The sequence below is a fragment of the Bacillus rossius genome, chromosome 11, assembly GCF_032445375.1.
Source record: "Bacillus rossius redtenbacheri isolate Brsri chromosome 11, Brsri_v3, whole genome shotgun sequence".
NCBI classification, from domain to species: domain Eukaryota; kingdom Metazoa; phylum Arthropoda; class Insecta; order Phasmatodea; family Bacillidae; genus Bacillus; species Bacillus rossius.
This window is the reverse complement of record NC_086338.1, coordinates 45,616,645-45,630,345: the sequence shown is the minus strand read 5'-3', so window position 1 is coordinate 45,630,345 and position 13,701 is coordinate 45,616,645. Positions and strand designations below refer to the sequence as shown.

Genomic DNA, 13,701 nt, shown 5'->3' with positions numbered 1-13,701 from the left:
TATGCTCTTAATGAAATACAACAGGTAAATATATTTATAAAAATTCTCATTCCAATTTATATTTTGAAAAACACAATAATTCAGTTACATTTTTTTAAAAAAAAAAAACTTATATAACATTACAAAGCTGTATCTAAAAGCTTTTATGCTCTATGGCATATATATGGCAACAGAGCACACATAAACAAGGACAGCGCTAATGACAGTAATCGTACATTAGAAAGAGCGAGTAAATGCATTAATAAATGCAAACTGCAAACTAAGAACTGAACACACTAAAGATAAGTGTTATTGCAGGGATTACAAGGCCTCATATCTTATTTTTCTTCTCAGCCGTGTGCTTACCTAGAAATGATTGTCATCACTGTGGGCTCATTTATCATTTCTTGTTCTCAGTTATGTGGAACTTTTAAGGACTTATTTATAGTTGGTTAAAATGCACATTAATGAGATTGTAATTACCAAGCCTGAGTTTCTCACATGTTTAACAGAGTTCAAGTTCATTCTGTGCCCGAGTAAGTGAAATTTTGTACATTTTTTAGAAAACATTTCACACAGTTAACTGACTTCATGTGCATATGACTTCGTTATTTCACGTTTGATAATGTTGACACACTGTTATGTTCAGACGCTGTGGAAACTTATGTTTACGATACCTGAAAGTGTTTTTTTTTTTTTTTTAGGGTGTTAAATTTGTAATTTTGTGTTACAAGTTTGGGAATTCTTATACGAATATAAAGTATTGTAATTGATTGTATAGCATCACACAGTGTTTATATTTCCGATAATATATTAAATTAATATATTTACCTAAAATAAAAAGCACTGATTGAATTTTTTAATGATTATTTATAAATTTTAATGTATTTAAAGTACAAAATGTGCAAACCTTTCAATAAATTTCAAGTATTTTTTTTAAACGATTAACTGATTGGGTTCTTTACATTGCTTGGTTTACAAGATAGCCTGGAATTTGTATAAATATATACGTAATTGGCAGTGAATAAATATAGCCTAAGCATGTATATTCATGTACAGTGCTTTTATTTTAACTTATTTATGTCCATTCAAATCATTCTATTTTTATTACTATATCTTGACTTCAATATGTGTATATATATATTTATATATATATTTATTTATTTAAAGAATATTAATGCTATTGTAAATGATACGTTTTACATAAAATTGTATAAATTTTTAATAATTAAGTACTTCAACAAGCAAAAAAAATAAAATCATGCATTATTTATGACTAAGATTGTGAAACAGGTTTTAATTTTTGTTAATGTTTCTGCATTTTTACGTGTCAGGATTATAGCTGACTGACTCGGAAGACAACCCCAAGAAAATAAATATGCACAGGTATAAGGATTCACATAAACCGTTTAAAACACAATATTCATGTGTAATATTGGTACATGGAAACAGAAATAAACACTGCTCCATTAATAAATGTAATTTTTTTTTTTAACAAATATACCCATAGTTGATTTGAGCAATTTATTTGGTTGCACACACATACACAAAATTAAAAATAACATTCAATTGCTAAACATTTTCACAACGTAGCAAGTTTTTATTCATTAACAAGTTCTAAAAATTAGGATAAGTTTCATACAAATCTTTATATATATTTTTTACAAACAAGCCAGGTAGGGATTACCACTTAAATAATGCTTTATACTGATGACAAAATCTTTCATCAAAAAAAAACACAATTAAAATATTTACTGATCTTAAATTCACATCCTTTTTGTTTAAAATAGATAACAATATACATTTTTTCACTGTAAAACATACGAAACACAACGCATGTTCACGGATTTGGCTTGATTGAATCTAGTACAACAGTTAAAAAGATAATCAATTACACACTTTTTTTTTCTGAATGGCACGAACATAGTCTTCGGAAGTAAGTTACTATTTCATTCTAAATACTAACAAAGAAAGGTTTGAGATAATAATAAAAAAACACATCATCGTTTCTTGGAATTGGTTTTTTTTTTTCCTTCTCCGTGTAAAACCTAATTTTAATTTCTTACGTCAATTTACACATGTTCTTTTAGGACGTGAAAACTTTTTTCAACAACGATGCACGATTTACATTGTCTGCAACTAAGATTTACGGGTGGTTATAATAATGTATCACGATTGAAAATAACTTTTGTTGCAAGGAATTTAAAGGGATTGTTTGGAAGAAAACGAAAAGGTTTCTTTTACTGTTGACTTAGTGATCGCTACTGAAAAAGAAAACAATCTAATTTATATAATAAAAAAATAATGTAAGTTGAAATTCATATAAAATGTTTTGTTTGATTTTTTGAATCATATGCTCCGGACGAGTGAGGTGAAGTTGGTTAAATACGTCTTAATCAAATCTATCCTTAAAGGTACCGTGGTGATTGGAGTTGGGGACGCACCACAACGCCGAACGTACAATAACGCCGAATGCCAAATTGACTACAACGCCGACAGCTAGAAATATGCTGTGTACTACAACGCCGAATTACCACAACGCCGAAATACATTAACGCCGATAAATGTAATTGCAGGACTGCCACGAAGGTTAGGTAAGGTAAGGTAAGGTCACGTTAGGTTAGGTTAGGCTAACCTAGGTTAGGTTAGGTTGTGGTACATTTTTCGGCGTTACATGTATTTCGGCGTTGTGGTACACGGCAGTTTTCTAGCTGTCGGCGTTGCGGTCAATTTGGCATTCGGCGTTATTGTACGTTCGGCGTTGTGGTAACGACCCATTGGAGTCAGGTATAAAAGTTTTTTGAAAAGCATTTACAGACCAAGCGAGAGAGACACAGAGAGAGAGAGAGAGAGAGAGAGAGAGAAGGTGAATTTTACTCGTCGATGTTTTTTTTCGGTTTGATCCTCGGAGGTTCACCGCCGCGCGCACATCAGGGGGGGGGGGGGGGGGTGAAATCTTCTGGACGACAGCGAAGCGGTGCGCGCTCCACGCAGTGACTAGTGATGCAGTGATGCGGTGGTTCGCCGACGGCGTGCGCGACGAAGGACGACGACCTCCGACGACCTCCGACGACCTCCGACGACCTCCGACGACCTCCCGACGGATCCGCGGCCAGCCTCATCCTCGAGAGCTGGTGGACCTCGCCAGCTGATCGTCTTCAGACACCTCGACGACCGCCGCGGGCTCTGCAGGAGACAAAAGCGCGCGCGCGGTGGGGGTCGATAAGTAAGACATTCGCGTAAAAAAAATATCTCATGAAAACAACTTTATCGAGTTATTACTAGGGACTGGAAAAATTCGTGGTTTCAATGACCTATAGGATAGACTCCACGATCCTCTATGTGCACGGGAAAAATCACACCAGCTCATTGGCTACTGACTCGTGACACCTGCTCAACTGGGATGTTTGTGATTAGATTCTTCTTATGTTGAGGGTCATTCATTGGCTCACAGTCCTTTAGGCAAACTGTGTTCCAATCACTAAAGCGTCAATAAGTTAAACGCACTTGGATTCTAGTCCATCGCGAAATGAAACCGTGAATTTTTCCGGTCTCTAGTTATTACTAGGGGCAGGCATTTTTCGCAAAAAAAAAAAAAAATCTGTTCAATTATTAGACTGCAACAAGGTATACCCGCACCCGTGGTTTTATCCTTGTGATTGGCGGGCCGTCTGCGAGAGACTTCGTTGAATTTTTTTTACCGGGCCCACTCAGGACGCGTTTACTTCCGCGATGAATCACTTTTATTGGTGTTGTTACAACCGATAAGTAGACATGGGAGAAACTCACCCAATCAGGAAACACAAACGATGCTACAGTGTCTTAACTTTCATCTAGTCTCCAAATCTTTTCGCGAAATCTGCATGCCCCTAGTTATTACAAAACATAGGTGTTTTCGCAGTGACGCTGGGTTTCGTATCCTTTTTTCCGGGCTTTTTATGCTTTTTCTGCTTCGCGTTTTCCCAGTACCTACCGATATTTAAAAATCACTTGTAAACCTTTCCTTGAATAGCTGCGTACATTAAATAAAAACACAACAAAACAAATCAAAGACCAATTATTGATATTCAATTATCATATTTTCCATAGTTTCAAACAATTATGCTTAAATGAAACAACAATTAAAACATAAAATTTATGCGCCAATTTTCGAAAGAAGTACTCAGTATTATCTCTAAAAACGCATTTCATGAATGCAAAAATTAATTTGTAATATTTTTCTTGCAGTATTACATACTATATATTGGCAACTTGTTTCCCAAAGATACATAATTTTCGTGATTATATAATCCAGCCCACGTTAATAGACCTTACAGCCTTTACTTCAAACAACACAACAAAAATATACGAATATATGTACAAGTGCTAATATTTACATATATGTCTGATTTTAATGACAACGAATCATAGGTTTCTCGTGTCAACTTTGCCAGTATTCATACCCACCCTGTAAACAGTCATACGCGATTATCTTTTCCTTGGCTGTTTTCATGCCTTTTTTCTGTCAGCGCGCCTTCTCTCGGCAATTGTCCACTATAGCACCCTTACAAGGGCGTAACAGAATGTAACACGTAACTGGATGTAACAGTTTTCATACTGAACGTCTTGCATATAAACCGCACTAGTAGGTACACATTATTTTTTTTCCCGATACACCCACGAGATAAAGTCATCTAAATGGCGAACCCGCATGTAGCAACATGCACACGCGTTTAATGTGTTACGATTACATCAAGGTTGGCACCAAAAACACAATTATTGTTTTTGGATACACGCCATTGCAATTTTGCACTGTTTGCCTTGGAGGAGAAATTCAAGAATGCAAAATTATAAATGAAAATGAAAACACAAACCCACAGAGAACAAGCCTAAATCAGCTGATGTTGAACATATTGACCCAACGACGAATCTGAACCGTTAGTACGGTCAACACAACGACCACAGCACAGATGAACACATACCGACTTAAAATATCAGACAGCACAAGAACTTAGAGGAAGGAATTAGGTCATGAAAAAAAAATAATAACTGCACAGCCGAACACTGTGGGCTAACAACGACATGACTGTTTCAACAAGTACAATGAATCCAGACAGACTACAAAACCCGGTCAACGCAGCAAACATACGAACACAACTTTGAAAAGAAACAGGTGTTACGGCACAACACGACGAACGACGATAGCACCGACGAACACAGCAAGTTTCCCATGACAAAAAAGAAGCGAAAAGTACCAAATTGTTTGGTGTGCCCATTATGGTATTAAAAGGAGCGTAAATCTGTAGGATTCAAAAAGGGTCGGGAAGGGGGGGGACCTGCACGGTTTGAGAGTTTTGCTCGTGGGTTTCAAAAGACACAAGTCATATCTGGATAGGATGCTTGTACGTTGTGCACCGCCCATACGTGGGCTTATAAGCATGCAATAAGCAAACAACTTTTTAAAGTATACAGAAAGTAATCCATGAAGCGTAGTTTTGGACTTTTACATTTATCAACCCCTGTTTTCACAATCGCGATTTTGCAAGTGCGAGCAAGGTTCCCTCAGTGAGGGACTTCTTAATTCCAGGAGGTCAAAAAAAAAGGGGGGGGGGTGGCTGACTCACAAGGAATCTACGTCAAAACTACGTTTCATGGAAAACTTTCTGTAAATATTTTAAAGAGTTGTTTGCTTATTGCATGCTTATAGGCTCACGTACAGGCGGTGTACAACGTACAAGCATCCAATCCAGAGATTACTTGTGTCGGTTAAAACCCACGTAGAAAGCGCACCCCCCCCCCCCCTCCTAATTGCAAATCCTTCAGTTTTGCACCCCTGTCTACCATAACCGGCACACCAAACCTTTTCGGTACGTTTTCACTTGTTTTTTTTTTTTTTGCCATGGGTAAACCTACTGTGTTTGTCGGTATGCTATCATCGTTCGTCGTGTTGTGCGTTTGTGCGCGTAACACCTGATTATTTTCATTGTTGTATTCGTGTGTGTGTGCTTCGTTGTCCGGGTTCTGTAGTCTGTGTCTGGATTCGTTGTGCTTGTTGAAACTGTCACGTGGTTGTCAGCCCAATGTGTTCGTGGAGTATGACATGACGTGATGTTAAGGCCCCCGCCTACCCGGGCACACACACGGTGCGCAGAGCTTCAGGGAAAAAAACAACAGCGATTTCAAAACTACTCGAGATATCCGAGTGGGGTCTGCTTACTAGAAGCATTTAAGAGTTCGCCGAGGCCCGAAAAGTACTTTTGATTTCGCATTAAGTTTTTAAACTGTATTTTTAGAAGAGTTTAAAAGGCCAAAACGCATGTTTTCAGAGTAATTTTTAGGCGTAAAGAAATCAGTACAGATTCTTGAAAGCACTTAAGGGACTTGCATTACATCTTTGTCTTCATTTCTCGGCCATTATAATGTTACGGTCACCGCTCAGATGTCGCAGTTATCCTGTGACGACGAGAAGACTGCGCGCCAGTCCAGAGGAGACACCGCGCTAGAAGCACCAGCGAGCGTCGCGCTTATCTTCCCGCCTCGCTGACACACATACACCCCTGACGAGGCGGGGCCCTTAGAGCCCGTCTACAATAGTCCGAACCTGTGCGTGGTCCGTGTCCTTATCCGAATGTGAGTGACGTCACATTGTCTCGCCGAAAACTGCCCTGTCCACAATTGCGATGTACGATGTCCGACTGTATTTATTTCTAAAGTTGTCACCAGAGCGCAGTAAATATGCCAAACCAAATGTTTTTGTTTATTGTTTTGATGCTTTGTAGTTTGAGATTGAACTTATGAAAGTTATGTAAGTTACAAGTGACTAACAACACCTTCCATTTCCTTCAATAACAAAAAAACAAACACCAGGGTTTTCAAACGGGAACCGGAAATTCAAATATCGCGAGTGTTCTGTTCTTTTTCCTGTGTCCGAAGTACACAGGTTGGAAACAAAAAGTTCAAATTGACGAATGTCTTCGGACCAGGTGGGTTCGGACCTTCGCCCACTTGGCGCATGACGTCAGATGGTCACGCGGACCAATCAGCGACGAGTGTCCTTTGGACACAGTTTAGGTCATTGCCAGGGCCGCAACTAGGAGGGGGGGGGGGGGGGCAAGCGGGACATACGCCCCGGGCGTAAAGCTGTGGGGGCGTCGAAATCGCTTGCATTGTAATTCCTACTACAACTGGTAACTGGTAAAAAGTTTTTTTTAACTTGCATGCCAGGAATGTCTAATCTGATTTACTATATAACGTCTCAACATATATTTAATGAACAAGTCTAGTGATTATACGGACTACTTTATGGACATAGTGGATTCATCCATGGAAGGTACAGTAGCACAGAAACTGTTACATGAAGGTACGGAAAATGCTTAAATAGCACCATTTTTTCCATGGGAGGGCCCCCGGACCCCCCGCTTTATTGGTGTGGTATGAGCAGCAAAAAAAAGAGGGGGGGGGGGGCCGCATTAATCCATTCATGCCCTGGGTGCCAGAGACATTGCTATTGTAGACGGGCCATTAAGCGGCCTGCGGCAAGCGGTCTGTGGCGACGCACTTCTCCTCCAGAGGATCCTCTTCAGCTGCAGCGCGGGGAGGTCGAAGAGCAAGGTCATGGCCACGGATGCGAGGAGGATTGTCGTCACCTCGCCCATCTCGAACTGCGACCGGAGAAAAAATAAATAAAAACATAACGAAACAAATCAAAGACCAAATTATTTTTATTCCAACATGGCGCAACAGTTAACTGAAGGGAAAAAAACGGCTTCACACTCTTACCATGTAATCAAGCATACATACGTGACCGACCCCTGAGTACCCCAACAGACGCGCTTACTGTATGGAAAAAAAAAAAACTGGACATAAAAAGGTGCAATGAAATATTGTTACGAGTGTAATGTGGGGAGAAAACTGGATTCGTAAGGTATATTTCCCAATTGATTGGTTCAGTTTTATTTATTACTAATGTCTACGCCATAAATGTAATTAATGCACTCGAGATCTCTGTACACAACAATTAGTCTTACACTGATCATTGAAACATTAACACTTTCCACTGGAGCTTGGCTCGACAGTAACTCGCTCTTCTGTCCACTTCCTTCGCACACTCACCCACGCCGCACCGAAGTACAGTCCACAACGATCGCTCGTTGCACCCAACTGGCTTGCCAGACCTTCTCGCAGGTATCGCTAGCGACCGGAAAAATTCGCAGATTCATTTCACTATATGATAGAATCCAAACAACTGTACCTTTAAATTGCTTCTCTGAATGGCTCACAGTTTATCTGAAGGACTTTGAGCCAATGAAATACCTTCAACCAAAAAAGTATCGAATCGCAAGCTTCCCAGTTGACAGGTGACACGAGTCAGTAGCCAATGAGCAGGTGGCATTTGCCCGAGTATGTAGGGGATGGTGGAGTCTATCCTGGAGGTCATCCAAGGTGCGAATTTTTCCGGTCTCTATCAATTATCATATTTTACATAGTTTCAAACAATTATCATGCTTAAATGAAACATCAATTAAAAAATAAAATATACGCGCCAATTTTCGAAAGAAGTAAGTACTCAGTATTTATTATCTCTAAAAACGCATTTCAGGAATGCAAAACTTAATTTTTAATATTTTTCTTGCCGTATTACAAACTATATATTGGCAACCGGAGGGAAAAAAAAAAATCATGTTTGAGCTGTGGCCAAGGTTATTTAAAACTATGCGCAAGACCCACAAGAAACATAACACAAAAAATACTTAAATAACGACTGTTTTCAAATCTCTTGTTTATGGATCACGCAAGACACCAAAAAAACACGCAACGCGATGACTACCAACTTCCAAATTATTGCATTTTGGCTTGCGTTGCTGCCTTCTACATTTGCATACGAAGACTTAACGTGCATAGACGGCTTCGATTTTTGTTAACGGATCAAGTTTTCACTTACTAAAATATTGCACAGTAAAAGCAGTTAAAGCATTTAAATAAATGATTGAAGACTATTACATATTTTAGTGGAAAAAGAAAAACATTATGGAACTGCAGCAGGGTCATTTTTTATCCATCCTCCTCCCCCCCCCCCCTACTCTCGTTGTTTTATTAACCAATCCCACCTAAACAAAGCAAAAGATAGAATTTTTGTTGGATGTAAAATATTCAGTTTTTAATTAGAATAACAATTAAGTGTACTTAAAAAAGTAATAATAAATCTTTGAGCAACAGATTCACGTTACATGATCTTAAACAAAGAATTTATAAAAATTACTAAAATATTAAAATATTCTCTTATATTTTTATTTATCAATCTTATGTTTTTTGTTTTACATTTTTTATTACTCTTCTTTATCACTATAACTTTTATTTTAAATGTTCCAAGTTAAATGTGTTAACATTTTTTGAGTATCTTACAATTAAAATATGTTATGTGAGTATTTTTTATGAATTTCGTTGTTTGGAATTGTTTTAGATTAATGTTTAAAAATGTAATTTCATATGTAATTTTTTTCAAGTAATATTTTATTATTGACCTTTATAAAACATAATAGAAAGTTCAGTTATCGAATTTGAAATATAAAATTATTTACCTGAAGTATAGGAGAAACTATATCAAGTCACACGAAGAAATTAATGGATTTTGCATATGAAAGGCTTATTAGCTACAGTAATAAATAACTGTATTCAGCTTTAAGGCTCAGCAGTAAGATTACTAGGCAAGAAAAAGTAAACATTGGTGAGAGTTTCGGCTATAATATGTGGTAAGGAATCATCTTCTTCATTTTTCTATGGTGATATCTGTGAATTAGGATACATTCAAATCTGAGGGAGATTTTTTTTTTCAAATATGTAATACAGATTTTTCAAGTAATACAGATTTGTACAAATTTCTTGAAAAAAACTAGCATCTACTCGCAGACACATACACACACCAACAGATATAGGCCTACATAAATTCGTGAATAACAGTACTGTAAAACTCCAAAAATAACACAAACACACATTATCAATATTTTTATTATTTTTTATGTGTGGAACTTGGACGATACTTAGGTCAACAATCACTGAGAGAACATTTTAATGCAATAAAACATTCTACTGATACATAAAAAAAACTCCTTAATATGCATTACCATTCACTTACATCATACATGTGTAACAGTAGCAGTAATTACATATTTAAAAAATGATATTTAGCTATAAATGTTATATTTCCAGACTTAATCTTTTTTATAAACAATAATCTCTTTCCACCATTTTAATTTTTTCGAAGTGCGTGTTTTTTTCTCTAAGATGTTGAAAACTTATTTATGGATAAAATGTTTTGAATCTTGAACAAGTATTTTTGTAGCAACTTTTTAGTTAAATACTTGCGTAGCCATGGCTTCACCGACACAACAAATATAGAAATATGCTAGAATCGATCCTGTTACGAAGTATCACCACCTCAACGTTAAAACTTCCTTCGACACACTCGAGGTACTCCAGACACTCCACCAACACCACTTCAGCGGGAAACCTTCTTTTCACAGACGAGAGAGCCAAAACCCAAAGTTCCCCGAAGTTCATGCTAGCTTTCCGTATCTTTAATGTAGTTATCTTAACCAAATCAACCGTCCGCAATGTTTTAAGGTATTTATAATGTAGCTAAACTAACCTAATTGACCATTTGTATCCTTTTATCAACACCGCCATATTTATTTACAATGAACAAAATAAAACCGATTATGCACGATCGAGCGTTTAGCTCTCTCGTCTGTGAAAAGAAGGCTTCCCCACTTCCAAACTGTGCTGTCACGGACTCACCAACATGAAAGGATGGTAGTACTGTGCATGCCTGTTGGTGCCCACGTTGTAGAAGTACACCGGGAACTGAGTGAGGTAGACAGCGTATGCTATGCGTGTGAATACGATGAAACCTTTCCACGAGATCAGGTCTCCAAATGGTCCTGAAAACAACATTTAACCACTCCTTACACAGACAATAACAATATATATATATATATAGTGAACCTAAACCATCCAAAGATCAACAACAAAACATAAATCAACAAATTGACTAAACTAACATTTTCTATCGGATCAGATTTTGAATCTCAACCATTCTCGAACGAACCAACTTAATCACAAACACACAAAATTTCATCAAAATCGGTCCAGCCTTTTAGGAGGAGTTCAGTCACATACACATGTACAGAATGAATTTAAATATATATAAATATATATCAAGATGGTGTCCATCTCGTTACAACTTAGAGACGTTTTCTGTTTCCGTGGGTTTGTCGGGAAGCGGTAGGGGGTGTGGTGACGTTTTCTGTGTGACGTCCATGTTTCCGTGGGTTTGTCGGTAAGGGGTCGGAAGGGGGTGGGATACGTTTTCTTTGTGACGTCCCTGTTTCCGTGGGTTTGTCGGTAAGGGGTCGGAAGGGGGTGGGATACGTTTTCTTTGTGACGTCCCTGTTTCCGTGGGTTTGTCGGTAAGGGGTCGAAAGGGGGTGGGATACGTTTTCTTTGTGACGTCCCTGTTTCCGTGGGTTTGTCGGTAAGGGGTCGGAAGGGGGTGGGATACGTTTTCTTTGTGACGTCCCTGTTTCCGTGGGTTTGTCGGTAAGGGGTTGGAAGGGGGTGGGATACGTTTTCTTTGTGACGTCCCTGTTTCCGTGGGTTTGTCGGTAAGGGGTCGGAAGGGGGTGGGATACGTTTTCTTTGTGACGTCCCTGTTTCCGTGGGTTTGTCGGTAAGGGGTCGGAAGGGGGTGGGATACGTTTTCTTTGTGACGTCCCTGTTTCCGTGGGTTTGTCGGTAAGGGGTCGGAAGGGGGTGGGATACGTTTTCTTTGTGACGTCCCTGTTTCCGTGGGTTTGTCGGTAAGGGGTCGGAAGGGGGTGGGATACGTTTTCTTTGTGACGTCCCTGTTTCCGTGGGTTGTCGGGAAGGGGTAGAGGGCGGTAGACGTACCTCCGTAGCCGCTCTCCGTGGACACGATGGCCCACACGAGGAAGCCGCTCCACACGACGGGCGACCAGGCGTGGTAGAGCGCGGCGTCGCTGGGCTCGAAGCGGTAGCCGCGGCGCGCCATGTGGTAGGGCCCGCACATGGCCGTCAGCGCCAGGACCACGGCCAGCGCCCAGCCGAGCACCGCCTGGGCCTGCGGGGCAGACCAGCTCGCTCCAGGCTTCGAATATATATACTGTATAGAAGTCGCCAGCCCAGGTTAAAATTTCTAATACGGTTTTGAGGTAGTTGGTTAATTCACCGCCGCAATCGCCACCATCTCTAGGGCATCGACTTGTGGTGGTCCCTAGCGGACACAGTGTCGAACTCTTCAAACACCCCTTCCCCACCCTCCCGTTGAACGACCTTGAGCTGCAGTGAATGATGGATGGGGGGTGCGGGGGAATGACAGCGGGCGACTGTGCTGCACTCTTAACGTGTGAATAACAACCCTAAGACGATACAGGGCGTTACGGCAGCGCCCTGCAGCGGTGAAGTTCCCAAGCTGCTCATCATACGCTCCTGAAAAACGTAGAGTAAATCCTATCCACTCGCGACTTCTATACAGTATATACATTCAAAGCTCCAGGTAACCTTACTGGTGAGGCGGCGGGTAAGCTACACCAGCTCACTCCAGGTAACCTTACTGGTGAGGCTAGCGAGTAAGCTACACCAGCTCATTCCAGGGAAGATATTCCCAAGACTTCCTTGTGAGATAGAGGGTAAGCACCGCCTTGTCGAGACACGACCTTGAACCAAATCACGTTCCTGCCTTTCCAGAACGTGTACCAACCGAATCCCGACAAGGGAGGAAAAAAAAAAAGAAGGGCGACCGTTTTGAATAAACGGTGCCTCTGAGCCCGGGCTAGAGACTCTTTTCAACGCATTCTAGCGGACGTTTATGCAACCATCGATACGATTGTCACGGCAAAAAAAATCGTGGCAGCTTCATCGCACAAAAATAGAATTTCTTCTTTTTTTTTAAATTTTCTCAAGTACATTCAAGTTGCGATTATTTCTCTGTTGTGACCATTCAAGTGTTTCGTTCGGCACATAGACACGCCAGGGTACGTTTCTCAGACGATCACATTAGTGACTATGTACGGGTTTAACGGCCCCATACGCGGGGTCCGCCATCTGGACGAGATCAACGGAAAAAGTGAGCTCTGCGCATGCGCGGAATTTGGGTGACAGATCGGCAAACGGATAGGACACCAAAATCCGTAACCAAAAAAAGTAAGGTACTGGCCGTGTCCTACAGTGAACTTTAACTAGGAATGCGGTTAGGGTACAGGTGTAACAGCTTTTCTAGCCTGTTTTTATTAACGATTGTAGTTGAACATTTCGGGAAAAAATTAGATCGAAATATTACCCGTTAATATGTTTATATAAGTATATTAAAAATCCAAACGAATTTTCATAATACAAATCCTATATATACTTACGCTCATCACTGACTTAATGATCGCTTAGCGCCGTAGGTTATATAATTATTATTGCTCTTTGGTAACCTGTTCCTTCTAACATTGATGCCGAGTCCGTGGCGCTAAGATAATATTTTGACTACATTTTGGTGTTGGGTAAGCCATTTTACTGCACATCATCGCTGAGTTAAGTAGCTGAAATGCATGATTCTGTGTGTTAGTTGATTTGTATAAACCCTTAGTTTTGTGTCTTGGAATACCGACCTAGGTGGTCCGAGCCACATCTCCGTAAGAAGCATGTTGCGGACAAACTATAAATAGTTTGGCAACGGTTGAA

General features: G+C 39.8%; 1 protein-coding gene across 2 annotated transcripts in view; it reads right to left on the bottom strand.

The window, feature by feature from the left end:
* Positions 1 to 1,489: 1,489 nt before the first annotated feature.
* Positions 1,490 to 13,701, bottom strand: part of LOC134536902 (nose resistant to fluoxetine protein 6-like) — an 89,578-nt gene continuing 77,366 nt past the window's right edge. The window contains exons 11-14 of one of the 2 annotated variants that reach the window (XM_063376980.1): positions 11,905 to 12,094; positions 10,753 to 10,895; positions 7,517 to 7,619; positions 1,490 to 3,165 (exon numbers count right to left, since the gene is read on the bottom strand). In XM_063376980.1, coding sequence (XP_063233050.1) covers positions 3,098 to 3,165; positions 7,517 to 7,619; positions 10,753 to 10,895; positions 11,905 to 12,094 — 504 coding nt within the window. In that variant the 3' untranslated portion in view covers positions 1,490 to 3,097. Of the gene's footprint in view, positions 3,166 to 5,840; positions 7,620 to 10,752; positions 10,896 to 11,904; positions 12,095 to 13,701 lie in introns of those variants that run through there. The other variant, XM_063376979.1, reaches the window with a different exon arrangement.